This window comes from Nerophis ophidion, linkage group LG12 (assembly GCF_033978795.1).
Source record: "Nerophis ophidion isolate RoL-2023_Sa linkage group LG12, RoL_Noph_v1.0, whole genome shotgun sequence".
In the NCBI taxonomy this organism is placed as follows: domain Eukaryota; kingdom Metazoa; phylum Chordata; class Actinopteri; order Syngnathiformes; family Syngnathidae; genus Nerophis; species Nerophis ophidion.
In genome coordinates this window covers 23383769-23411200 of record NC_084622.1, presented here as the reverse complement: position 1 = coordinate 23411200, position 27432 = coordinate 23383769, and the positions used below count along the sequence as shown (strand labels likewise).

Below are 27432 nucleotides of genomic sequence, written 5' to 3'. Positions count from 1 at the left end.
TGCTCAGGATGTTTTTCACATATTAGCTATGTTGTGTAATTTAATTGCTTTCCTTGCAGGACTATTTTCATATTAGGAACTGGATAAGCTGTTTTTTTTTTTCAGAAATTAAATTATACAGGAATTAAATGAATGTTGGCAATCTTGTTGAAAGTTTTTAAAATCCTGAAACAACACAAGGTTTAGCACAGAGGATTTACCAGTGTGGTCTCTCGCCACTCAGAATTGCTTTGGCACCAAAACAGAACCTACTGGACCATGTCTATATGTTACACATGCCAAATGAACAAAAAGCTGCTAAAATCACTCTTTCAGTAGCTAATACAACTTCTTTCCAATGAAAGCGTTGCCTGGGAATTATTTTACCATATGGTTATTATTATGGTAGTCAGCAACAGTGAACTGCACCAGACTGAGCTAAATAACGGAGCACGGTATCAGTACCGTATTTTCCACACCATGGGGCGCACCGAATTATAAGGCACACTGCCGATGAACGTACATTTTTTTTTTAATCTTTTTTTCAAATATTAGGCGCATTTTAGGAATCATATTATTATTTATTTTTTCTAAATTGAAAACACTTCCTTGTGGTCTACATAACATGTAATGGTGGTTCTTTGGTCAAAATGTCCATGGATTGTTTTACGGATCATCTTCAAGCCGACAGTGACAGTCTCTTCCGAATGCGCCGTTTTGTGGACGGTCTTATTTATGTGGCTCACCTTCGGCACCGTCTTCTCCCCGTCATCTTTTGTTGGAGCGGTGTTGCGTGAAAGGACAAGAGTGGAAGAAGTGTCAAAAGATGGAGTTAACTGTTTTAATGACATTCAGACTTTACTTAAATCAATAATGGAGCAGCATCTCCTCATTCGGAAACAACACAACCGGAAATGTGTCCCGTGAAAAACCGTCGGACCGGAATGAAGTTCCTTGGGTGAATAATGTAAACTCACTACACCGGTATGTTTTAGCGCTTTCATGGCGAGTTAACTGACAGATATAAGAAATAACTTTACACTACTATTAGAAATGGCAACAGTGGAGAATGAATGTCACATAACAAGAAGATAGACAAAAAGAAGAATCCTACCGACTGTGGCGTTGGTGCGGGCGCGCGCAATTTTTCCGGATTTATGCAGATCCCAAATATAGATCAGCAATTACCAGAAGGTAAGGAAAGTTGCTTTTGCGTAATATTGCAAAACAATATAATATGCTTCATAGCATACCAAAGTGATACTAAAACATTTTGATGGATTTTTGAGCGCCGTGTGTAATGTTATAGTTTTTCAATGGAACATTTAAAATTTTGGTGTTGTTTACTTGAGACATACTGCCATCATATTGCAGCCTACACTTATCTTTTATGTTTGACTGCCATCTACTGGTCACACTTATCATTACACCATTTACCAAATAAAATAGCTTTGAGGTGGGTAGGCTCAACCAAACTTATTCCTTACATTAGGTGCACCGGGTTATAAGGCGCACTCCCGTGTTTTAGGAAAAGAAATGGATTTTAAGTGTGCCTTATAGTCCGGAAAATCGGGTAAATGGTGCTGTTATACATATTTTTAAATAATGAATAGTATTCAAAAAATACTTGAGACTGTTATTGCTGCCAAAGGTGCATCAACAAAGTATTGATTTTTTGTTTTAGTAAATATGCAATAATCAAAAAAAAATAACTTTCCAAATTGTCAATATGGGGTATTCTCTGTAGAATTTTGAGGACAAAAATACATTGATTACATTTCGGAATAAGGCTGTAACATGACAAAATGTGGAAAAAGTGAAGTGTTGTCAATACTTACCGGATGCGCTGTGTATTTGGAAAGATGTTCTATTTAATACAGCTCCTGTATAGGTAGATTGTGATGGTGTGTCTAATAAACTGGCTGATGAACGTTGTGTGTTGTATCCACAGAGAACTGGATAATCCTGGGCGTTTTCTTCTACCCCGCACTTTACTACCCTCTCCTGGCATGTGGAACCTTGCATAATAAACTGGGCTACGTTCTTGGTAGCCTTTTGTCATGGACACACTTTAGCATCCTGGTTTGGCAGAAGATAGATTGTCCCAAAACACCACAGGTATGCATAGATCACTCTCAACATTGTTCATTTAGTCAAAGTGTTTCACTGAAGATAAATGCAGGGAAAACTAATTTGCTCTGGTTGGAAAACCCATTAATGGTAATGATCAGTGTTATCATACACAGAATAAAATGTGATTTGAAATGATTAATATCAGCCTTTCAAAGTGGATTTTGGCTGCTTGAGATGTAATCTTTTTGTGCCTCATATATATTTGTATCATTTTTATATATATATATATTTTTTTTTAGAGTTTTCTGTGAAATTAATGGTTTTCTGACTCAAAGCAATTAGTTCCACAGTCTGGTGGTCTTAATCAAGAGGCTTCGTCATACTTAATCACTTTAATGTGTCTCAGTGGCATCCGGGTTTTATTACATATTTTGTAATGGTGGCTTTTCTTTGAATGCCACCGGTGCTGCAGTGCTTAGATAATCTGCAAGACAGAGCGTTACGCATCAGCACAGACCATAAAATGTACTTGATGAAATACATGAAAAGAACTATTCATTGCAGTCCTTAGTCCACAGAGAAGAGCTGCAATAAAAAAAAGTTTAATGCACTAAATAGTTGCTGCAAACCACCTCAACGTATTAGCTTTCTGTAAATGGTTTTATAATGCAGTGGTTCTCAAACTTTTTTCAGTGATGTACCCCCTGCGAAAAAATTTTTAATTCAAGTACCCCCTATTAAGAGCAAAGCATTTTTGGTTGAAAAAAAGAGATAAAGAAGTAAAATAAAGCACTATGTCATCCGTTTCTGATTTATTAAATTGTATAACAGTGCATAATGTTGCTCATTTGTAGTGGTCTTTCTTGAACTATTCGTAAAAAAAGATATAAAAATAACTAAAAACTTGTTGAAAAACAAACAAGTGATTCAATTCTAAATAAAGATTTCTACACATAGAAGTAATCATCAACTTTAAGTGCCCTCTTTGGGGATTGTAATAGAGATCCATCTGGATTCATGAACTTAATTCTAAACATTTCTTCACAAAAAAAGAAATCTTTAACATCAATATTTATGGAACATGTCCACAAAAAATCTAGCTGTCAACACTGCATATTGCATTTTTGCATTTCTTTTCACAGTTTATGAACTTATAGTCATATTTTGTTGAAGTATTATTCAATAAATATATTTATAAAGGATTTTTGAATTGTTGCTATTTTTAGTTTTTTTTTTTTTAAATCTCATACCCCTTGGCATACCTTCATGTGCCCCCAGGGGTACGCGTACCCCCATTTGAGAACCACTGCTATAACGGATCTTCTAGTAAAACACTTGTATCTCAAATCGTCTCTCATTGAAAATAATTTCAAATTTTTGATTGGTGTTTGGCCCCTCCCCAAAACAGTGCAATTTTTACATGTAACATGCTTTTGAGATAAGAAATATTTTGTATAAAAACAATTCAATACCTTTTAAGGGTTTCAATGAGCTTTTAATATCCACTGACTGTGGCAATCCCGCCATTTTAATTATTTTAGATCTAACTAATGCATTCGACACAGTAGATCATGCAACTCTCATCAGATGCTTGGAACAATGTGTGGGTTTAAGAGACACACCCTTGAACTGGTTCAAGTCATATCTGACAAACAACTCTTTTAAAATCCAAACTGATGTCTGCCTCAGCCTGTGCATCCTTGTCCTGTGGTGTTCCATCCATCCATCCATCCATTTTCTACCGCTTATTCCCTTTCGGGGTCGCAGGGGGCGCTGGCGCCTATCTCAGCTACAATCGGGCGGAAGGCGGGGTACACCCTGGACAAGTCGCCACCTCATCGCAGGGCCAACACAGATAGACAGACAACATTCACACACTAGGGACCATTTAGTGTTGCCAATCAACCTATCCCCAGGTGCATGTCTTTGGAGTTCCTCAGGGCTCAATTCTAGGACCCCACTCTACATCCTCTCCATGCAACACATTTTTAAAACACTGTAATATATAATCTTTATGCTGATTATGCACATATCTACAGTATGTCCCTCTAAAAAGGAATAGTGTCACATATTTAAAACCTCTTTTAAATTGTCTTGAGGACATAAAAGCATGGTTGGCGGTAAACTTCCTGAAATTAAATGAGAACAAGAGGCAAATAATTTTATTCGGCTCAAATGTAAACCCGAACGATCACTCTAGTGACCCGGACCCTCTGATGCCTTATTTTAAACCCACAGTCACAAATCTCTGTTTTATGTTTAACAATGATTTTAAATTAAAACAAGAAATTATTAACTCTGTTGTTTGATCAAGTATACTGAGACTTTTAGCAAACATTACATCAGTTTTATCTTTTAACCACTTTGAGCAGGTAATCTATGCTTTTATTTCATGACAATTGTAATACTGCAACTCACTCTATTTTGGCGTGGATCAGGCCTCACTCGCTCGATTGCAGTTAGTCCTTAGCCTTTAAACTTGCAAAAAAACATGAGCACATTACTCCCATTTTAGCACCCCTTTACTGGCTCCTAGTTCATTTTAGAATTTGTTTAAAATTTCTTTAAAGATCATCACCAAAATATATTTCAGACCTCTTAAAAGTCAACACCCACCAAGGTCTCTGAGGTTGCTAAAAAATGTCTCCTTTTGTCCCAAAATCCTGGGTAAATTTCAGAATAGGGTTGTACTGTATACCGGTATTAGTATATTACCGCGATACTAATTAGTTATATTTGGTACTATACCGCCTCTGAAAAGTACCACCACCCCCCACCCCCCAAAGCCCCCGTCGTCGTCTTTTGATTGATTGATTGATACTTTTATTAGTAGATTGCACAGTTCAGTACATATTCCGTACAATTGACCACTAAATGGTAACACCCGAATAAGTTTTTCAACTTGTTTAAGTCGGGGTCCACGTTAATCAATTCATGGTAACGTCATGTCATTGATGATTTACGAGCAGATGAGCATGTTCGGCAGCACACAATCACAGAGTACTTACAAGCAGACAATGTGTGAAGACAGAAAAGGGAGAACGGATGCATTTTGGCTTACAAACTAACAAAAAAGGTGAAGTTATAACACTGAAACGCCCTCAGGAAAAGGTGCTTTAATACATGGCTAGATAGCTAGCGGCTGAAGTCCAGCCGCAGTCTGCAGTGTTTTAGCTACTTCTAAATCATTAATCCTTGCCTCCATGGCAACAAATAAAGTAAGTTTCTTACAAGTATCATCCCTGCAGGACGAGGAATAGCTAAACATGCTTCACTACATACCGTAGCTCACGGCGTCACAATGTAATCTACACCTGACATCCACTGTAATGATACCAGGTACAGGAGCGATACTACAATGATTACGTCAATATTTTTTTGGGATCACATCTTCTTTCGTTTAAAAAAAAAAAAAAAGTATATTCAATCTATCAATCAATGTATATTTATATAGCCCTAAATCACAAGTGTCTCAAAGGGCTGCACAAACCCCAGGGACATCCTCGGTAGGGCCCACATAAGGGCAAGGAAAAACTCACCCCAGTCGGACGTCGGTGGCAGTGACTATGAGAAACCTTGGAGAGGACTGCATATGTGGGCAACCCCCCACCCAGGGGACCGAATGTAATGGATGTTGAGCGGATCTAACATTATATTGTGAAAGTCCGATCCATAGTGGATCGAACATAACAGTGAAAGTCCAGTCCAAAGTGGATCCAATATAGTAGCGAGAGTCCCATCCAAAGTGGAGCCAGCAGGAAACCATCCCAAGCGGAGGCGGATCGGCAGCGCAGAGATGTCCACAACCTATACGCAGGCGAGCGGTCCATCCTGGGTCCCGACTCTGGACGAGCGGTCCATCCTGGGTCCCGACTCTGGACAGCCAGTACGTCATTTATGGCCACCGGATCGGACCCCTCCACAAGGGAGAGTGGGACATAGGAGAAAAAGAAAAGAAACGGCAGATCAACTGGTCTAAAAAGGGGGTCTATTTAAAGGCTAGAGTATACAAATGAGTTTTAAGGTGAGATTTAAATGCTTCTACTGAGGTGGCATCTCGAACTGTTACCGGGAGGGCATTCCAGAGTACTGGAGCCCGAATGAAAAACGGTCTATAGCCCGCAGACTTTTTTGGGCTTTGGGAATCACTAATAAGCCGGAGTCCTTTGAACGCAGATTTCTTGCCTGGACATATGGTACAATACAATCGGCAAGATAGGCTGGAGCTAGACCGTGTAGTATTTTATACGTAAGTAGTAAAACCTTAAAGTCACATCTTAAGGGCACAGGAAGCCAGTGCAGGTGAGCCAGTACAGGCGTAATATGATCAAACTTTCTTGTTCTTATCAAAAGTCTAGCAGCCACATTTTGTACCAACTGTAATCGTTTAATGCTAGACAAGGGGAGACCCGAAAATAATACGTTACAGTAATCGAGAAGAGACGTAACAAACGCATGGATAATGATCTTAGCGTCGTTAGTGGACAAAATGGAGCGAATTTTAGCGATATTGCAAAAATGAAAGAAGGCCGTTTTAGTAACGCTTTTAATGTGTGACTCAAACGAGAGAGTTGGGTCGAAAATAATACCCAGATTTTTTACCGAGTCGCCTTGTTTAATTGTTTGGTTGTCAAATGTTAAAGTTGTATTATTAAATAGAGGTCGGTGTCTAGCAGGACCGATAATCAGCATTTCTGTTTTTTTGGTGTTGAGTTGCAAAAAGTTGGCGGACATCCATTGTTTGATTTCGTTAAGATATCGTGTTTATAAACTCAGGAAATATGTCCCTGGACACATGAGGACTTTGAATATGACCAATGTATGATCCTGTAACGACTTGGAATCGGAGTGATACTTAATTTGTGGTATCATCCAAAACTAATGTAAAGTATCCAAACAACAGAAGAATAAATGATTATTACATTTTTTTAACAGCAATGTAGATAGAACATGTTAAAATAGAAAGTAAACAGATATTAACAGTAAATGAACAAGTAGATTAATTATTAATTTTCTACCTCTTGTCCTTAAATTTGACAAAATAATAGAATGATATTTCAGCAAACTAATTAGGAGTCTTTGTGGGCTTACTTACCAATAAAAGACAAGTTGTCTCGTATATTCGCTATGTTATTTAAGGACAAACTTAAATGCACCCTAAGCTTTTTTGTTAAAATAAAGCCAATATTACAATTATTTGTGGTACCCTGTAATTAGAAAAGTACCGAAAAGTATCAAAATAATTTTAGTACCGGTACGAAAATATTGGTAATGGCACAACACTACTCCACAAGCGATTGTGCGTTTTTTGCTGGACTTCGAAACTTTAGAACGATTATTTGGTGATTTTGGTTTATTTTGCTTTCTTTTATGCATGTCATGTATATATTTTGAGTTAAATGTTTCTTACACATCACTGTCAAATCAAAACGAGCTTTATTTACTTAGAACTTTTCATACACAGGCATGTAGCAACACAAAATACGTTACAGAAAGGAAAAAAATAAAGGAGAGGAAAACACACATGGATATACACACACACACACGCATGCACAGCACTATTGACAATAACAAAACAGGAAGACTGACGAAAAAACGCTATATTTGAAGCGTCCACACTGGAGAATAACTAATATCAAATTAAAGCCATCTAAAAAAACGTTTCTTCAAAATAACCTCTGGTTACGTTTTTGCACACTCTTGGCATTCTCTCGATGAGCTTCAAGAGGTAGTCACCTGAAATGGTTTTCACTTCACAGGTGTGCTTGAAGCTCATAGAGAGAATGCCAAGAGTGTGCAAAGCAGTAATCAGAACAAAGGGTGGCTATTTTGAAGAAACTAGAATATAAAACATGTTTTTAGTTATTTCAGCTTTTTTAGTTAAGTACATAACTCCACATGTGTTCATTCATAGTTTTGATGCCTTCAGTGACAATTGACAATGAAAATAGTCATGAAAGTAATGAAAACGCGGAGGAGAAAGTGTGTCCAAACGTTTGGCCTTTACTGTATGTAAAAATAAAATATGTAAAATACATTAATCAATTAATAAATACCTAACCTTTAGAGAATTACAGTCGTGAATGTTGTCTATCTGTGTTGGCCCTGTGATGAGGTGGCGAGTTGTCCATGGTGTACCCTGCCTTTTGCCCGAATGCAGCTGAGATAGGCTCCCCGTGACCCCAAAAGGGGACAGGCGGTAGGAAATGGATGGATAATATTAATAAATACAAAAGAAAATAACCAAACACAAAAAATAAGAGTTTTAACATGATCAGTAAAAGGCCTGATTAAAAAAGGTGTGTCTTTAATGGTCTCTGCAGTCCTGAGGCTCTCAAGCAGGCTGTTTAACAAGTGGATCTATGTTCCACTGTCCTAGTTGTATTCTGCTTTTAAATGTGTTTTTAACTATTTTGCAGCAGTTTGTGAAACGTTCATTGTTTTTTCAAATGTGCTATATGGATGAAGTGGATTGGATTGGTTTTGCTATGCCAACTAATGGCGGGGATGCTCGTAACTCAAATGTTTACTTGCAAATTAAAGCAATACAATTAGCCGACAGACAGCTCTTTTCTCAAAACACGCTTAAGTTGGTGCACCCTGAAAGAGCCTATCGTTCGCAATCATTATGAGAGACAAGAACACCCATAAGGGCAGCACAGTGGTACAGGGGTTAGTGCATGTGCCTCACAATACGTAGGTCCTGAGTTCAATCCCAGGCTTGGGATCTTTCTGTGTGGAGTTTGCATGTTCTCCCCGTGACTGCGTGGGTTCTCTCTAGGTACTCCGGCTTCCTCCCACCTCCAAAAACATGCACCCGGGGATAGGTTGATTGGCAACACTAAATGATCCTTAGTGTGTGAATGTGAATGTGAATGTTGTCTGTGTTGGCCCTGTGATGAGGTGGCAACTTGTCCAGGGTGTACGCCGCCTTCCGCCCGAATGCAGCTGAGATATGGTTAAATATGGTTGGTCGCACACACTCTGTAGGTAACGGGAGGGGGCGGGGCAATTGAGGTAAGACAGCGCAAAATACTTGTAAAACATGAAGAAACACTTATGTACACATCTTGACAAAAAGGAGGCTTATTAAGGAGCCCTATTGTTCAATCGAAAGAAGAGAAATGTTGAACAAATTTATGCTTTTTGTAAGATTTGATTTTAGCACGTCGAACAAAGGAAAACCAATTGTGAGCCAATCTCTTCAGAACAATATCATTTTCTATATTGATTCACAATTACAATCTCTTTTTCCCATTTGACTGGGAAATTTCAAAAATGTTAAAATGCAAATGTTGACAAGTATGTGCAGCTAAAATTAAGAATACAGGTTTCAATGTGTGTACTACTCTACGGGCACCCAACATGGTTGTTGAATAATGCAAAATATCCTGTCTTTTTTCTTTACAGATACATAAGCACTACTCACTCTTTGCAAGCCTACCCCAGATAGCTTGCTTAGCGTTCCTTAGTTTCCAGTATCCTCTTCTCCTCTTTAAGGGCTTAAAGGGCACGGAAAAGACTAATGTTACTGAGGTAAGTCATAGTGTTGAATTATTGTTTAGACTTTTATATTCTACATCTATACGTTGTTAAAACTAAATTCACATAAGCCTGCACTAAGACGTACTGTACATTTCTTACGAATGTGTGCACATTTTTGGACCATGTCAAAGTTCTTAGGGCTTATGCAATGTGCCAGCGGCTCATTTTAAGTAGATTTGATGTAATTGGTTTATGTTATGTTCTTGATCAGATTACGAAAAGGTTGGCTATGTATTTTCCACCAAGAAATAACAATGGCATGTTTATTTTATGCTAATCTTTGCAAGACAGGACTCTTATATGTATTTACAAAAGCATGGCTTTACACAAACACACCATATCCCCCAATTAACTACTGTATATTACCATAAGAATTGTACAGCAAAAATCTCAGCTGTTAACTAAAAATAATTCAAAATAAAACATGTAATCAAGTAATCAATAATTATAATAATAATAATGGATTAGATTTATATCGCGCTTTTCTATTGTTAGATACTCAAAGCGCTCACAGAGAAGTGGGAAACCATCATTCATTCACACTTGGTGGTGGTAAGCTACATATGTAGCCACAGCTGTCCTGGGGTAGACTGACTGAAGCGTGGCTGCCAGGTTGCGCCTACGGCCCCTCCGACCACCACCAATCATTCATTCATCATTCATTCACCAGTGTGAGCGGCACCGGGGGCAGGGGTGAAGTGTCCTGGCCAAGGACACAACGGCAGCGATTTTGGATGTCAATAGATGGGAAGCGAACCTGCAACCCTCAGGTTTCTGGCACGGCCGCTCTACCCACTTCGCCATGCCAATCAAACACACAATATTTGAATGTGATCCACTTAAACTGTAAACTGATGAATACATCTGGTGTCACTCCCAGTGGGATACAATTATGATAACACTTCTTTACTCTAAGGCCTACCTTTCAGATTTGTAATAAGTATTTTCAGCTTATTGTGTGAATGCTGTAAAGCATTCACACATAGTTTTCTACACCAAAACTTATCTATTTATCCTTTAATTTCAACTTATTCTTCTTCTTCTCCAGATTTTGGCGTGCTCTACCTACCAAATTTTTCACCCGATTCAAACCGTTCCAACTTCCTACTGTTCAACCTATTTGGGAATCGCGGGCGTTCACAGAATTCCAGATTTTCCGGGACATTTTTCCCATTCAAAATTAATTGACCATTTTTCAATTTCTCACCATTTCCACATTTTTCAACCTATTCAAACCATTCCACCTTCAACACATTCCACCATTCTGGAAATGTAAACTATTATTCTTCCAAGTTCAAAAAAATTCCAGGATTTTCCAGAATTCCTGCTTGTCCAAAGCCCTATTTCCACCCTTTTTTATGGCGACAATGCCTTTGACATTTTTCAACGCATTTCAACCATTTCACCGTCAAAACATTCTTCTTAATCAGGACAAAAAAAAAGTTGTTTTTGAACTGGAAAAATCCACAGTTTTCCCGAAATTTCAGGAATTCCGTAATACCATTTCTCAATTTAACGTGTCACTACTTATACATTTCCCGACCAATTTGGAAAAACTTCACCCCCAACCATTTCAACTCATTCAGACCATTCAAGTTTATTACCATTTCCCCAAAAATTCCTGCTTTTCCAAAATACTCAATTTTTTAAAAATTCCCTTTGAAATCAATGGGACATTCTTCAAAGTTCCACAATTCCCACATTTTTGATCTGATTCAAACTGTTCCAACTTCAAAATATTCATCTTGTTCAGGAATTATGTGCTGTACTTCAACAATTAAAAAAAAAAAAAAAAAAAAAAAAAAATTCCCGGATTTTCTATAATTCCTTTTTTTTTGCATTTTCCCCACTCAAAATGAATTGGCCATTTATCGAACTTACACAATTCCCACATTCTTCAATAGATTCAAACTGTTCCACCTTCAACACATTCAACTCATCCTGGATATTCAAACTACCATTTTTCTACATTCAATACATTTCCAGGAAGTCCCGATTTTTGGTAAACTACTCCCACTCTTCTTAACTTCGACTACTTCTTTAACATTTTTCAACCCATTTCAACCGTTCCACTGTCAAAACACTCATTATATTCTGGACAAAAAACAAATTGGTTAAAGAACTACAAAAATTCCCGGTTTTCCTGAAATTCCAGTAATTTCTCGATTAAAAAATGTTACTAATTCAACATTTTTTGACCTATTAAAACAATTCCAACACAAACCAATTCAGCTCATTCAGGACATTCATGCTCCTAATCATTTTTAAAAAAAAATCCCGCTTTTCCCCAAATTCCCAAATTTGCAGGAAGTTCCAATTTAAATGAATGGGACATTTTTCCATGTTGCACAATTCCCACATTTTTCAACCTATTCAAACCATTCCAATGTCAACACGTTCCACACTTTCCCAAGTTGTAAACCAATTTGTAGTTTCCCTGGAAATTCAAACTCTTCAACATTCAAACCATTCTAACGTTTAAATAATTTCAGCATTTAAACCATTTCAACATTTAAAACACTTCTACATTCATCCTACGTTCCATTAGCATTTTCAACATTCAAACAATTCAAACTTTCAAACTATTCTTACATTCATACCACATTCTGTCAGCATTTCAGTTCAACTTCAACATGGGAGTATTCACACACAATTCCTTCAGGAATTGCTTCTTCGAGGTATTGATGCTATTTTTTTATACTGCAAACTGTTATGTGAAATTAGGGACATTTGATTTCTCAACTACCATCCACAACCATTAGGTAGAAATTGTTAAATACAGCAGTATCTCAACTTAGTTCTGTAAGAAAGCTTTTAACTCAAAATGCTTATAACTGAGATCCTTGTCTCATTTAAATTAATTGAAATCAATTAAATTGGTGCTTGTACGCAGCCAAATAAAATGAAAAAACAGCACAATTTTAACATGTAACATGCCTTTTAAGTAATATTGAATGAAAATCAATACACTAGAATGTACTACAAACAACTACATTAGTTTTATGATGTAACGTAGTAATATAAAGTGTTTACTTTGGAGAGTGGACTTCTACGGTATCTAACAGCTTCGTCGTCAAACACTATTAGCAGCTTCTCCATATTATCATAGATAAATGTTCACCTTTTAGACCAGTGGTTCTTAACCTTGTTGGAGGTACAGAACCCCGTTAGTTTCATATGCACATTCACCGAACCCTTCTTAGTGAAAAATAATTCACTTTTTCTTCTCATCGCTGTCCTTATATGGTTAGTTATGGGGTTCACTGTGACATGTGCTCTGCCAACTAATGGCAGGGATGATTGTAACTCAAAATTTTATTTCCAACTTGAAGAGAAACTACACTTTTTTTTCCCCCTATCATTCATAATTATGAGAGAAAAAAACACGTCTTTTTTTTTTTTAGGATTTTAAAGGGATTTTAAAGGGCTTCACGGTGGAAGAGGAGTTAGTGCGTCTGCCTCACATTAAGAAGGTCCTGAGGGGTTCAATTCCGGGCTCGGGATATTTCTGTGTGGAGTTTGCATGTCCTCCCCGTGAATGCGTGGGTTCCCTCCGGGTACTCCGGCTTCCTCCCACTTCCAAAGACATGCACCTGGGGATAGGTTGATTGGCAACACTAAATGGTCCCTAGTATGTAAATGTGAGTGTGAATGTTGTCTGTACATCTGTGTTGGCCCTGCGATGAGGTGTGGACTTATCCAGGGTGTACCCCGCCTTCCGCCCGATTGTAGCTGAGATAGGCAACAGCGCCCCCCGTAACCCCAAAGGGAATAAGCGGTAGGAAATGGATGGATTTTAAAGATGATAAAAAAAAACATTCGCAAGATGCGGCTAATAGGATTCACCTTTTTTCTAGCCTTCAAAGCCCTCTAAAAAAAACTTCAAAACCCTCTATCAACGTTTTATATACACAATGAAAATCTATATATAATGTAGTAACAGACCTGATTATAACAATATGTAATATGTACAATTTATACCGTATTTTGGTCATTTTATACACAGCCTTAAGTAATTATTCTGTGCATTTCCGTTTCCAAAACAGCGCAATTCCGACTTCCTGCAACGCTTTTCTTGCCTCGGAGCTTGTGAAAGTTTATTTTAGATCATAAATAATGCCTCTTACCTTGATAATAGAAGGGTGATGACATAATCTGATAAGTTGGGTCAACTTTGACATCCAATTTAAAACCGGAAATGGCGAGAAAGACACAAAAAGACACTTGGTTCCACCCACCTTTTTATTTCGCAAGGATTATGAGTCATTCTTCATCTAAATGGAAATATATCAGCATCCCAAAGAGCACAGGCATTGTACAGTAAGTGGTGTTTTATGATTATTGGCGCTCTTTAGGTCCACAGTGAGTAATAATCAGTGGTGTTTTGAAGGAAAAAGTAAACGTGATGCATTCGTAAAATGAATGCACCACCGAATGCTTAAAATGAACAAAATATGTAAATATTACATGGTTTTATGAATGTTCCTGTTACTACATTACATATATACTTACGTGTATATAAAACCTTGATGGAGGAATTGTAATGTTTTTTAAGCGCTCTATAGGCAGAATAGAGCGAGTCTCATTGGCTCCTTTGTAAGCAGACTTTTGATCGCATTAGTTTACAAGTCAGAATTCATTGAAAATACATATGTGCTTGACGTACATAAGGATTGTGCATGATTGGCAAAATTCCCCAAAAAAGTGCAGTTCCCGTTTAACACACATCCACCTCTAGACACTGAACAAAAATATAAACGCAACACTGACTGCAGGAATATCCCCTAGAGCTGTTGCCTGTAGTAATAATAATAATAATAATAATAATAATGGATTAGATTTATATCTCGCTTTTCTATTATTAGATACTCAAAGCCCTCACAGAGAAGTGGGACCCCATCATTCATTCACACCTGGTGGTGGTAAGCTACATCTGTAGCCACAGCTGCCCTGGGGTAGACTGAAGGAAGTGTGGCTGCCAGTTTGCGCCTACGGCCCGTCCGACCAACACCTATCATTCATTCACCAGTGTGAGGGGCACTGGGGGCAAGGGTGAAGTGTCCTGCTCAAGGAAACAACGACAGCGATTTGAATGTCAATAGGCGGTGAGCGAACCTGCAACCCTCAGGTTTCTAGCACGGCCGCTCTACTCACTACGCCATGCCCCCTGTGAATTGAATGTTCATTTCTCTACCATAAACCGTCTTCAAAGGCGTTTCAGAGAATTTGGCATTACATTCAACCGGCCTCACAACTGCAGACCACGTGTAACCACACCAGCCTCCACATTCAGCAGGTGCACCTCTATGATTGTCTGAAACCAGCCTCCCAGACAGCTGCTGCAACAATTGGTTTGCATAACCAAAGAATTTCTGTACAAACCGTCTCAGGGAAGCGCATCATTCTTACCTAATGTTGCAGCATGACAATGCACGACCCCATGTTGCAAGGATCTGTACACAATTCCTGAAAACATCCCAGTTCTTGCATTATCAACATACTCACAGGACATGTCACCCACTGAGCATGTTTGGGATGCTGTGGATCGGCGTATAAGACAGTGTGTTCCAGTTTTTGCCAATATCCAGCCACTTCACACAGCCATTGAACAGGAGTGGACCAACATTCCACAGGCCCCAATCAACCACTACTTGATCAACTCTATGCGAAGGAGATGTGTTGCACTGCATGAGGCAAATGGTGGTCACACCAAATACTTACTGCTTTTCTGAAACTGTCAGACCCCAAATAAAGCGAAACTTTCAGAGTGGCCTTTTATCGTAGGCAGCCTAAAGCACACCTGTGAAATAGTCATGCTGTTTAATCAGCATATTGAAATGACACACTTGAGGTGGGATGGATTATATTGGCAAAAAAGAAGTCCTCACGAACACAGATTGAGACAGATTTTTTAACAATATTTGGGATGAATAGGTGTTTTGTGTATATAATAAAATGAATAGGTGTTTTGTGTATATAGTAAAAGTTTTAGATCGTTGAAAAACTCATGAAAAATGTGAACAAAATCAGTATAATATCACGGTCAATATGTGTTCAACTATCAAAATTAATTTGTTTAACGAGTAAACCAGCAGATTATTTGAGTACTGTTATTTTATTAAAGTGGTGTGGCGATCGAAGCTAGTCCAGTCTGAATAAATAATATAGTGCTTAATTTTTCTTACAATATCCAAACAATTCTGGTGAGACCATGGAGTGCATGGTTTAAAAGCCCCCTGTACTAATGTTAAATTGTTTGCTACTAAACTTGTCTTGTGGTTTCTCACACGTCCTGTAGGATCTAAACAGCAGCTACTACAATGACTATGTGAAGAAATTGTTTAAGAAAAAGAGTCCCATGAAAATCAGGTGAGGGTCCACTACTGTTCTTTTTACTCTACACTCTATGTCCTCTGAGCTATGCTGTTTACATTGAATACTTGAAATCAGACCTCAAATTTGTGTGCGCATAATCCTGTTTTTGAGGCATATCACTTCAAACTTGAACAGATTCGGACACTCTTTCCCCTGCAACAAGACAAGTGCATCTACAGTAAATATAGAGACTGCTGGATTTAAATTTTGTAGAGGATATCAAATTCACTAGAAAAAAACACCAACCAAATTACAGGAAGGTTCAACAGGAAAGAGGTTATATGCTTTTCTGCTGAAGTGTTATTCTCATTTGGAGATTAACTGGAAATGTGCAAAATAGAAAAATAGGAACATTGTTGCAGTAAGATGATATCATGGAATAGACTAAGAAAGGATACCAAACAACGTACCAATATTATGCAGTTTAAGGGGCTGTTCAAACTACAATTGTTTAGAAAGTACAAAGAAGAAGAATTTTGATAAACGTCATATATATATATGTATATATATATAGTTTTTTTTTGTTTGTTTTTTTATATACACACACACACATATTAGGGTTGTCCCAATACCAATATTTTGGTACCGTTACCAAAATGTATATCAATACTTTTCGATACTTTTCCAAATAAAAAGAACTCAAATAAATTTCAATATTGGCTTACTTAAACAGAAACGCTTCCAATACAATAAACATATGTTTCTTATTGCACTCAAAGAACGATTTTACAATGGTGAAATATCAATTAAAGGGCATTAAACACTTTGGGATTTTCTTGTTGCAGGTACAACTTTAGTCTGCCATAATCAAGTATTAGATTAGAATATAGTAAAAAGCTTTATAGAAATCCTATTAAAGGCTTCATGATTTATGGTTGCTCCTCCTGGCCTGTGCTTTTAAAAGAAATACAATTATTAGTATGTACTAAAAACAAAAATATGGATAAATGTACACAGATGTAGCAGGTAAAATGCACAATTGTTAAAGATAAAACACGATTTGAGGCAATTTGTTACAAAATTCAATAATTTCACTTGCATTAGTTGACGCTAATTGGGCAGTCTTAACGCAGCTAATATTTGGCATCAAGTTGTGTGCGTGTCTACATATCTACACGTGCAGACCAGCTGGTTAACTATGTTGTGAAAGTTGCGCACAGTATGAGTGTTTGAGAGAATGGCATTCTGTTGACTAAGTGACGTCAGTGAGTGAGTGCGCAAGTAAAGAGAGGGAGCGCGTGCATTGCGAAGTAAAGTAATTAACAGGTCCGGTTGTGTCCTGAAAAACTAATATATATAGAGATTGTCACGAACCGGCAGCCTCGTCATTCTGACCTGAAAGTAGGGCTTAGCAGACCCATTTCCGGGTAAAGTTAAGGGTGTTACTCCCGACAAAAACATCGACCCTGGAGCGAATAGCTGCCCTGTGCTCCTCGACTACAGTCTGCATCGGAGCCAAACAGCAGGAAAGGTCTAACAACATTATTACCTGTCACTTTTAATTACTTCTTGTGCAGATCTGAATTCTTATTATTTAAATGATTACCTAAGTATGAAGCAAAGGTGCTAATACTAACTGCCACATTTGGCGAGGCGTGCTTTAAAGCAACACTTGCAGCGCAGGGCCTCCCTGTTTAAAGCATCACCTTTATCGTTAGTTTTGAAGCCCAAATATCTCCACATTGCGCTTCATGCACCCCCTTTATTAAACAGAAAAAAAAAAGGATTTTTGCCATTCTTCATCTCCAAGATGTTATTGTTGACTCACTCAATGTTCCGTTTTCCCCACGGAAAGGGCAACCAAGTGTGCACAGATTATCACTCAATATTTCCAGTTTGTATATTTTCGTTTATTTATTTTCCAAGCAGGAGAACAGCAGCAGTAGTTGTTATTATTTGGTGGCTGGTTCTTAGTTGGTTAGTTAGTTTTGGTCAATCAGTTAGTTAGGTAATAAATCTGAAAGGAAGAATTCATTGCATCATTTTCGTACCAAAATCAATGCCCTTAATAATACATAATAATAATAATAATAATAATAATACATATCTATAATAAATATCAACCATTTATAAAGTAATGTTGATCATATACAATACAATTCAAATAAAGTTATATAATTCATGAGCACGTTTCATCTATCAAACATTATATTTACCATTTACAAGCCTCTGAAAGTGCATTTTAGTAATTCACCACAACTCCCAAAATGCACCACGGCAAACCAGGAAGTAGCGATACCTACGCTAAAACAGGTGCCGTGATAAAAGAACATTTATCTAAGCGCCCGGATCTGCAAGAGCGCTATAATGGAGTTTAAAAGCAGCGGACACAACATAATACAGATGAGCATGGTGACAGCGTACAACATAAAACAAGGCAAACGGGAACTTACCAAATGGCTGCACACCGGGTTGAACGTGAGTACAGATTGAATGAACTGCAACGCCATTTAACAGTCCTAACGCCAATCAACTGGGCTAAGGGTACACGCCTCTCTTAAAGAGACACATCGGTTTTAGACTGCTGATACTCAACTCAGTTTTACTTAAACTTAGCATCCGATCTAAAACACATAAACAAACCCACAAACACAACACTCAACATCATGCGCCTCGGCTCTGTAGTCACAGCCGCACAGCGTCATCCGGATATAAATATATATATATATATATATATATATATATATATGCAACATAGTTAACACAGGGGTATTTCTTTGTATTTTTTATCGACCTTTTCCCTAATTCAGCACATCAAGCACAGAGACCCCTAAGCTCCCTCAACGAATACTTGATGCTGTAAATTCATACATTTATACACCGGAGGAAGGTAAACCACCGCTTTTGTTTTCATTTTCATACACTGTGTATTATTATAATCTGACAAAAAAGTTGACTGTTGCCTTTCTGAAACAGCTTTCCGATTCCCTCTAAAGTTGGCCATATCTGGAGTCGCGTCATTTATCACACTCTATCAGGTAATCTTTTATAGCTTATAGGGTATGGTATACTTTTGAGCATTCTCCTGTTTAACCGCTTCAACAAACTTATATTTTAGGTGGGCCTGCTGTTGATAATATCCGTAGTGCCTTCACTACAGACTGCCCGCATGGGAGTTGATGAAGACATCGCCAACGTTTTAGCCGGCTTCAAGATTGTGCTCTCACCAGATAAACATGAAGTGGTCAGAATAGTGGTTTATTACATGTGGTGTGTAGAGGGTGAGTATATCTACAAATATTGTTTTAAGTACAAAAGAGTGTAAATAGAACTACAGTAATCTGTTCCAAAGTCAAATTTTCACCATTATAAAACCTCTATTAGGTAACACTTTTTACTGTCACACAAGGGTTGAAATAGATTAATTGCAGTTCAAATGAAAACCTTAAATTTGACGGTGGCGTAACGCGGGACATAAAGTGGAAAAAGAAATGAACCACAAATAAGACATATAGAATACTCTACCTCAACTTTGATAATGGTGAGGATGTAAATTATGTGCTCGCTAGATATAGATTCCTGTGTATAATCTTCTAATAACACATCTTTTTAAGGCTATTATTTTTTGGGAGTAAGGAGTTCAAAAACGCTGTGAAAATCTTAAGGAAAAAGCAAACTACATACCCATACTTCATCTTTTGACGCTATAATATGTCAATTTAATTAATAGATATATTGGTATTAATACAGTATGTAATAAAGCATATTAATCAGCATTGTGTTAATTAATAGGAATGTTCCGATCAGGGTTTTATGCTTAAAAATTCTAATATCGATCATTCATGAGTGAGATTGGCGGATACTAATACCCATTATATGTATTACTGTACATTTTTCTATTGTGCTATTGAACGTTTAACAATATCACCACAATATTTAAACTAATTCCTTCTTCTCTTTTATTCATATAATTGTTTGATCTAAAAAAGTCAAATAAAAGCAAAAACTGTGTAGCGGTCAGGTTAGCTATTAGTATGCCTTTTCCTGGCTTGCTCTCGGTGTGTAACATTTAGTCTCGTTCTTCAAGTGATTATCATCACTTCATAATGATACTTTATATACTAAGAATTTCAGTTTTTTTGCTACAATGAAGGAGATTATTAGGTGAACGAAGAAACTCCACACTGTTTATGGAGACACACAATTTCAGCCGGGGGACTACAAATACATAGTGTTAGCCAGGGGGATTTGTGTATGTGATTTGTGTTCATTGACAATGGCGATCACTTACTTTTTCTACTTTTTCTCCATATTTTCCGATACTGATTTGGTGGTTGATCGATCGCCTCATCCCTAATATTCTATAATCTATAACATTTTCTATGGCATTTTATATATGCAACAGCACATTGCAACAATGCAGAAAAAGACCACATTATTAATGTGTTGTTTGTCTTATGGCAGTGTGCTACATCTCAGCAATGACCCTGTCAAGCCTCGTCAACTTGGCAATGTTCATGAGGTCCATGGTTCTCCATCGGTAAGAACAGACAGTCTAAGATTTTTCTTTATTGTAATTCTTTCTGCAGAAGCTTCATATTGTGGCTCTCTCATTTTAATAGAGTGGTACACTTGGGTGTTATTATTCCACAATAGAGTAATAACTTACTAGAATGACTGGATTGAATTCGTTCTGCATTTATTGCTGCAAGGAAACGGCTATTAAGAGAGAAATAAATTAAATCGCCTGCTATTAGAGTAAATTGTTGTTCCATTATGTCTTTATTTTGCAGGTCAAACCTGAAGGGGCTTTACAGGGGAGATATATATAATGTTTATAATTGCCAGAGAAGTATTCGAGCTTCGCGGCCTGCACTGGTCTGCTGGATGGGATACACCAGCTTCACGGCAGCTCACGTCTGCATCGGTATGTTTGAAACAGCCTAAATAAAAATGCACTGCAGACACAACAAATGCACAATCTAATGAGGTCCACTATCAGAGCTGAGTTGAATGTATGATTGGACACTAATGTGTTTTGTGTACAACTGCAATGCATCATGGAAAGTGATAGTCGTTAACTATAATAATAAACAATTGTTAATTGTTCAGGTAGTGGATCTTTTTAGGTTGTGTAGATGCACACATTGGCCACTGAGTACCCTGCAAGTAATAGATAGGATGTTGTATCCTGAAATGAACAGATGGCCAGTCCAAGAACACTAAAACGGGAGTAATATGACTGAATTTATACCATCTCGACAAGAGCCTTGTGGAAGCGTTCTGTACTGCTTGCAGGCGATCTATAGATGCTTTGTTTGACAAGTGAATTACAATGGTCAAGACGCGAGGACAGGCAGCATGTGCGTTAGTGCATGTGCGTCACAATACGAAGGTCCTGGGTTGTCCTGAGTTCAATCCAGGGCTCGGGATCTTTCTGTCTGGAGTTTGCATGTTCTCCCCGTGACTGCGTGGGTTCCCTCTGGGTACTCCAGCTTCCTCCCACCTCCAAAGACATGCACCGGGGGATAGGTTGATTGGCAACACCAAATTGGCCCCAGTGTGTCATTGTGAATGTGAATGTTGTCTGTCTATCTGTGTTGGCCCTGCGATGAGCTGGCGACTTGTCCTGGGTGTACCCCGCCTTCCGCCCGAATGTAACTGAAATAGGTTCCAGCACCCCCCGCCACCCCAAAAGGGACAACCAATAGAAAATGGATGAATGGAAGACATGATGACACAAGATAATTTCTAGTTCAGAATGAGATACTATAGATCTGTTTTGAAAATGTTTCTGAGGTGGAAAAAGCAGGAGCTGGTTGTGCTTTTGATGTGCTCCAACAAAAAGCATAGAGTTGTTAAATGTGACCCCAACATTCCTCAAAATGGGGCACACAATTGTACCAATGTATTGTTGGGGCTTGCGCAGCCCTTTGAGACATTTGTGATTAAGGGCTATATAAGTAAACTTTGATTAATCATTGATTTACCTTCGGCAGCTGGCTAGTTTTGAAGATGCAGTGTTGGGGGCAATAATTAACACTTCTGTTGATCATTAGTCTTAAACTTCAGTCAGACAACCATTTAGTGTATTGATTTCCTGTGTCCTATCAGGGTAATATAACTGAAGGTCACCCACGTATATGTGGTATGAGGTATCTTCAAAATTACTAATGGCATCCCCTGAGTGGAAGCATGTATAGGGTAAAAAGGATGGGCCCCAAAACTGAACCCTAAGACACTCCGCACGAGAAGTGAAGTGAAATAAATTATATTTATATCGAATTTTTTTCTCTTGAGACTCAAAGCGCTTGACATAGTGAAACCCATTATCTACATCTTGAAGCGACATTTAAACCAGTGTGGGAGGCAGTGGGAGCAGGTGGGCAAAGGGTCTTGCTCAAAGACACATTGGCAGTGACTAGGATGGCGGAAGCGGGGATCCGACCTGGAACCCTCAAATTGCTGGCACAGCCGTTTTACCAAACGAGCCACGACAATTTTTCAAAAATTTTGGACAGAAAGTCAGCTTGGAGATGGACCAATAGTTGCTAAGAATGAAGAGATCAAGGACTGTTTATGTATGAAGAGGCTGCCTAAAGTGAGACAGGGTGCTTTCAGAAACCAGTGAGCAATTAATTAAGTATAGCAGAGATGGACCAGTAGTTCTAAACACCTTTTTTTAACAAAGTTGTGGACAGGATGTCTAGTGGACTAGAATATATATTAATTGTATGCACAAGATATGTTGTAAAGGAGTAAGAAGGAAAATATGGACAGTGGTATATTACTGGCATTGACGCTGGCAACTTTGTTTACAAAAAAAATTAAATACCGCAGTCCTTTTTAAAAGACGAGAGTGGAATTGATGGTTGTGCACCAGTAATGTAGTTAATGGTGTAGAAAATTACCCTTGGATTTATTTAATTGGAGGTAATAAGATTTGTAAAATAACAGGCTTTGGGCATCTTGACCATATAATTGAATTCAACTAACAGTTCCTTTTAGATCAGGGGTCCCCAAACTTTTTGACTCGGGGGCCGCATTGGGTTAAAACAATTTGGCCGGGCTGTATATATATATATTAGATTAGATTAGATTAGACAGATTAGATAGTAATTTATTTATTCCTTCAGGAGAGTTCCTTCAGGAAAATTAACATTTTCAGCACAATCCCATTCAAGATCAGACAAACATTACAGGGAGACGGAACAGTATCGCTGACGGGTCTGCCGGCTTCCAGCGCCCCTTACAAAAAAGGTGACATACCGGTAAACAAGTGGGGGGGGGCAATGGGAGAAAAAAAATAGAGGATTAAAATAACATAAAATAAAAATCGGTCTAAGCCCGAGCCCTAGAGAGGGGGTCCAGACTGAGGCCAAGGGAGAAAACAACAACTCATAGCCATAGTACACATCCCTCTCACTTGTGTAAGAGGGAAACATCAAATATCAAAGAACACAAAGGACATTAAAGACATTAAAGCAGCGGCTACAACCAGCCACTTCTACATACAGCTAAGAATAAAAAGTAAAAGAAACATATACACTGTGGTGGCCTCTGCGGTGTTCCACGCCATCGTCCGCTGGGGTGAAGGGAGCATGGCCAGATATATATATATATATATATATATATATATATATATATATATATATATATATATATATCTCTATACATATATATATATATATATATATATATAAACATGCACACGCATACACAAGTCTCCAAAACGTTAACCACCATGTTACTACTATAAAAAACAAAGAAAAATAGAAAAAGTGGTAATGTTTTATAGTATAGCGCGAGGATTATATATATATATATATATATATATATATATATATATATATATATATATATATATATATATATATATATATATATAATCCTCGCACACTAATTGACAGAAAGAGCTGATGTCAAGTTTTATCGATGGGAAAATCCATTTTTCGACTATATGATTTGCCTGAGCGGCTAGGAGACACTGAGAGTAACAAGAGTAAAATGGATTACAAAAGGACAGATTTAAAAAATAATAAAATAAAAAATAAAATAAAATAACTAATTTATTTTTTTTAACTTGGGACTTCCTGTGGGCCGGATTTTGGTAACCCCTGATTAAAATAGAGACCATGGACAAGAAGTTTTGTTGACTTCCACAAGCACTCAGTTCCCCGACACAGACTACAAATATCGTAGTTTAACCAGCGAGTTGTATTGGCTGCTGGAATTTTACAAGGCTTTAAAAGAGCAACCTCATCAAAAATGGCAGAGCAGTGGTAATTGAAAGCTAAAACTTGAGTATCAACATCAACATCAATGTTGTAAAGCTGGGCAACACTGTCAAAACGCAGTAGAGCAGTGGTTCTTAACCTTGTTGTAGGTACCGAACCCCACCAGTTTCATATGCGCATTCACCGAACCCTTCTTTAGTGAAAAATAAAATGTTTTTTTTTTTTTTTTTCAAATTCAAAACAAAGTTATATGTTTTTGGAAACACTTCAGTATAGGGAATATATTCTAAGTAACAAACACTTAATTTGGTCATGAGCTGTGGTCTGGATCATGTTTTTGTTATTTTTTTGTTAGTTTTTGGACTCTTTTAGTTCCTGTTTGCGCTCCCTTGTTTTTTTTGGTTACCATGCCGACTTATGATTTTCACCTGCTTTTGGTGTTCGGACCGCGCACCTGTTTGTAATCAAGACACTAATTTAAGCCTGTCTTTGCCAGTCAGTCGGCCTGGCGTTATTTCTTTTTTTTCATGCGATACCACAGTTAATGTTGCTCGATTCATGCCGTGTCCACGTAAGTCTTGTTTATTTCTTGCCACAGTTTCATGTTTGTTCGAAGCCATAGTTTATAGTTTGTTTGTTTCATGCCACAGTTTTGTGTTTGTTCCACACCATAGATTGTTTATCTCATGCCCGCCAAGATTTCTTGAGTTAATAAATATGTTCTTACCTGCAAGCCTTGTCCGGAAAAGTCAGTTTGCATCCCGGGAGAACAAACCTCGCAGTAATCTGCGACCCCTCCGTCATGACAGAATGATCATTGGTAACCAAACAAAACAAGGGAGCGCAAACAGGAACTAAAAGAGTCCGATAACTAACAAAAATAACAAAAACATAATCCAGACCACAGATCATGACCAATTTAGAGTTATTTGGACTCTAGGGGAACATATTCTAAGTAATATAGACTTAATTTAGAGTTATTTGGTTAGGGTTAGGGTCAGGGTTTGAGGGTTAGGGTTATAATAAGGCCATGCTGAATAGGCATTAATAAATATTTAATGACGAGTCAAGAGCCAATATGTTACTAATTTGCATGTTAATAAGCAACTAATTAATGGTGAATATGTTCCCCATACTTAAGTGTTACCATGTTTTTTTTACTGGTGCACAAATTGAACCGTCCATGAACATCAACTTCTTCAAACAACAAAATCAACATAGTGGATAAACTCACAACAAATTACACACCTGCAAATCAGTCAGCTGTTGCCGTATCCGTAATAAGCCGATAGGGAGAAGTTTGTATTTACACGATGAGTCGGGTATGTTTTGACCTCCGCCGAACCCCTGAGGCCGACTCATCGAACCCGGGTTAAGAACCACTGCAATAGAGTATTTCTCTGCAGAGAGGTAAGGTAGGTATGATTGTATTTTTGCCTCACTCCTGTGAGAATCCTGCATGTGAACATAAAGGAATGTGACTGTCCAGGACCAGCTGCAGTGGTCTCAAACAACCACCAGGTAGCGTCTGTGAGCAGATATCATGGTATCATATATTTCTCGATTGGACTTATCAGGTCTGTAGAGCAATGTTCAACCATTCTTCACTCACGCTTTAAGTGCGGGGTGGAGGAAAAACTCACCTAGACCCACTGTACGAGAACGTTTTGTACGCTTGCTGGTTGAACAATCATAAAAACCGACAAGTTTAAAATAATGCACTTAGTGTATGAACAGTGGTGCGTAGATCCTCCAAAACAATACAATGAATGTCCAATCCAAGTGTAAGAACAAGGTCCAGTGTATTTCCTTTGGCCTATGTTGGGCCATTGACATGATGAACAAGAATAAAGGAGTCTGTGAGTTTAATAAGGTTATTAACAAAATTGGTTGTGGTGTCATTTACAAGCACGTTAAAATCACCCAAAACCAAAATTCTCTCAAACAGGGGTCACCAACCAATTTCTTAACATGCGGTAACAAACTCAGGTGAGTTGCTGTTCGCACAAAAAGACGTCCAAACTCTCGCCTGCCTCTGCAGCACTCGTACAAGTCACACACAACAGCACCACTCTTTTAAAGGCACAAAGACACACATGTCACAGATATTACACTATTGTCTTGTGGTGTTTGCGTTATGACCTTTCTCGACCACCGTAGATCTGCGCCATTTTGGTTTTGATGATGCCACAGACAGAAAAATGTAGTTGATGTTTAACATCTTTATTAAAAGCTCTAAACTTCATATAAGGTCTACCGTTCTTAAAGCCAAGGTTTTCTTTTTCCAGTATCAATACAATCGATAGATTAACTTTTAAAACAATATTGGACGGAAATTGGAAGGCAAACTTGCCGAGCACATGTTGATATACTTGAAATTTGGGAATATAAATGGATATATCGATGTGTTGATCAATTTTTGCACCCCTAGTGGATAATATTATTATGGCGTTTGTATTTCCTATTTGTCATTACTACAGGTACGATAGCAGGCTCTGATCATCCTCAAATTAACACCGTTATTCTTTTTAATCTAGTCACCTGTGGTGCTTGGTGGATACGTGGTCTAAAAAAGTAAATAACACAGGGGTCTCGATGTAGCACTGGGTCAAAATAAATAAATAAATGATAAATGGGTTGTACTTGTATAGCGCTTTTCTACCTTCAAGGTACTGAAAGCGCTTTGACACTACTTCCACATTTACCCATTCACACACACATTCACACACTGATGGAGGGAGCTGCCATGCAAGGCGCTAGAGATGCGGGGTTTGTGGTGTCATCCGCGGAGTCCATGGATAAACCGCGGGTCGGGCGGGTGACATGACGAAAACATTTATTTTAATTAGATTCGGGCGGGTGGCGGTTGAATCATCTGGAAATATTTGATATACATGGTTCTGGGATCCTTTGCGATTCAAAGAGCGATTTAAGACCCGTGTCGCAAAGCGAAGAAGACAATAGGAGACGCCAATATTCTCTAGAATGACTACCGGCAGTCACCCAGATAATAAGTATTCGGGCGTGCTATGAAGTCATTGACTTTGTCACCCTCTACAGCATGTACGATCTGATTGTCAGTCCAGCAACATGTTGTGTATGGCTTCCGCAGACACACGCACACGACTGCAAGGCATACTGGGTGACACAGAGTACACTAATGGTTGTGATATAAACAATTTTAACACTCTTAGTAATATGCGCCACGCTGTGAAGCCACACCAAACAAGATTGACAAACACATTTCAGGAGTACATCCTCCCAGTAACACAACATAGACCCG

At 38.1% G+C, this 27432-nt stretch overlaps 1 protein-coding gene across 1 annotated transcript in view; it reads left to right on the top strand.

Moving 5' to 3' along the window:
• The window catches only part of stra6 (signaling receptor and transporter of retinol STRA6), a 56862-nt gene that overhangs the window by 20388 nt on the left and 9042 nt on the right, over positions 1–27432 (top strand). Inside the window, exons 6-13 of the mRNA XM_061917108.1 lie at positions 1931–2097; positions 9463–9588; positions 15896–15966; positions 18723–18802; positions 18889–18950; positions 19031–19193; positions 20377–20452; positions 20706–20839. Of these exons, the coding sequence (XP_061773092.1) occupies positions 1931–2097; positions 9463–9588; positions 15896–15966; positions 18723–18802; positions 18889–18950; positions 19031–19193; positions 20377–20452; positions 20706–20839 (879 nt within the window). The remainder of the gene's footprint in view (positions 1–1930; positions 2098–9462; positions 9589–15895; positions 15967–18722; positions 18803–18888; positions 18951–19030; positions 19194–20376; positions 20453–20705; positions 20840–27432) is intronic.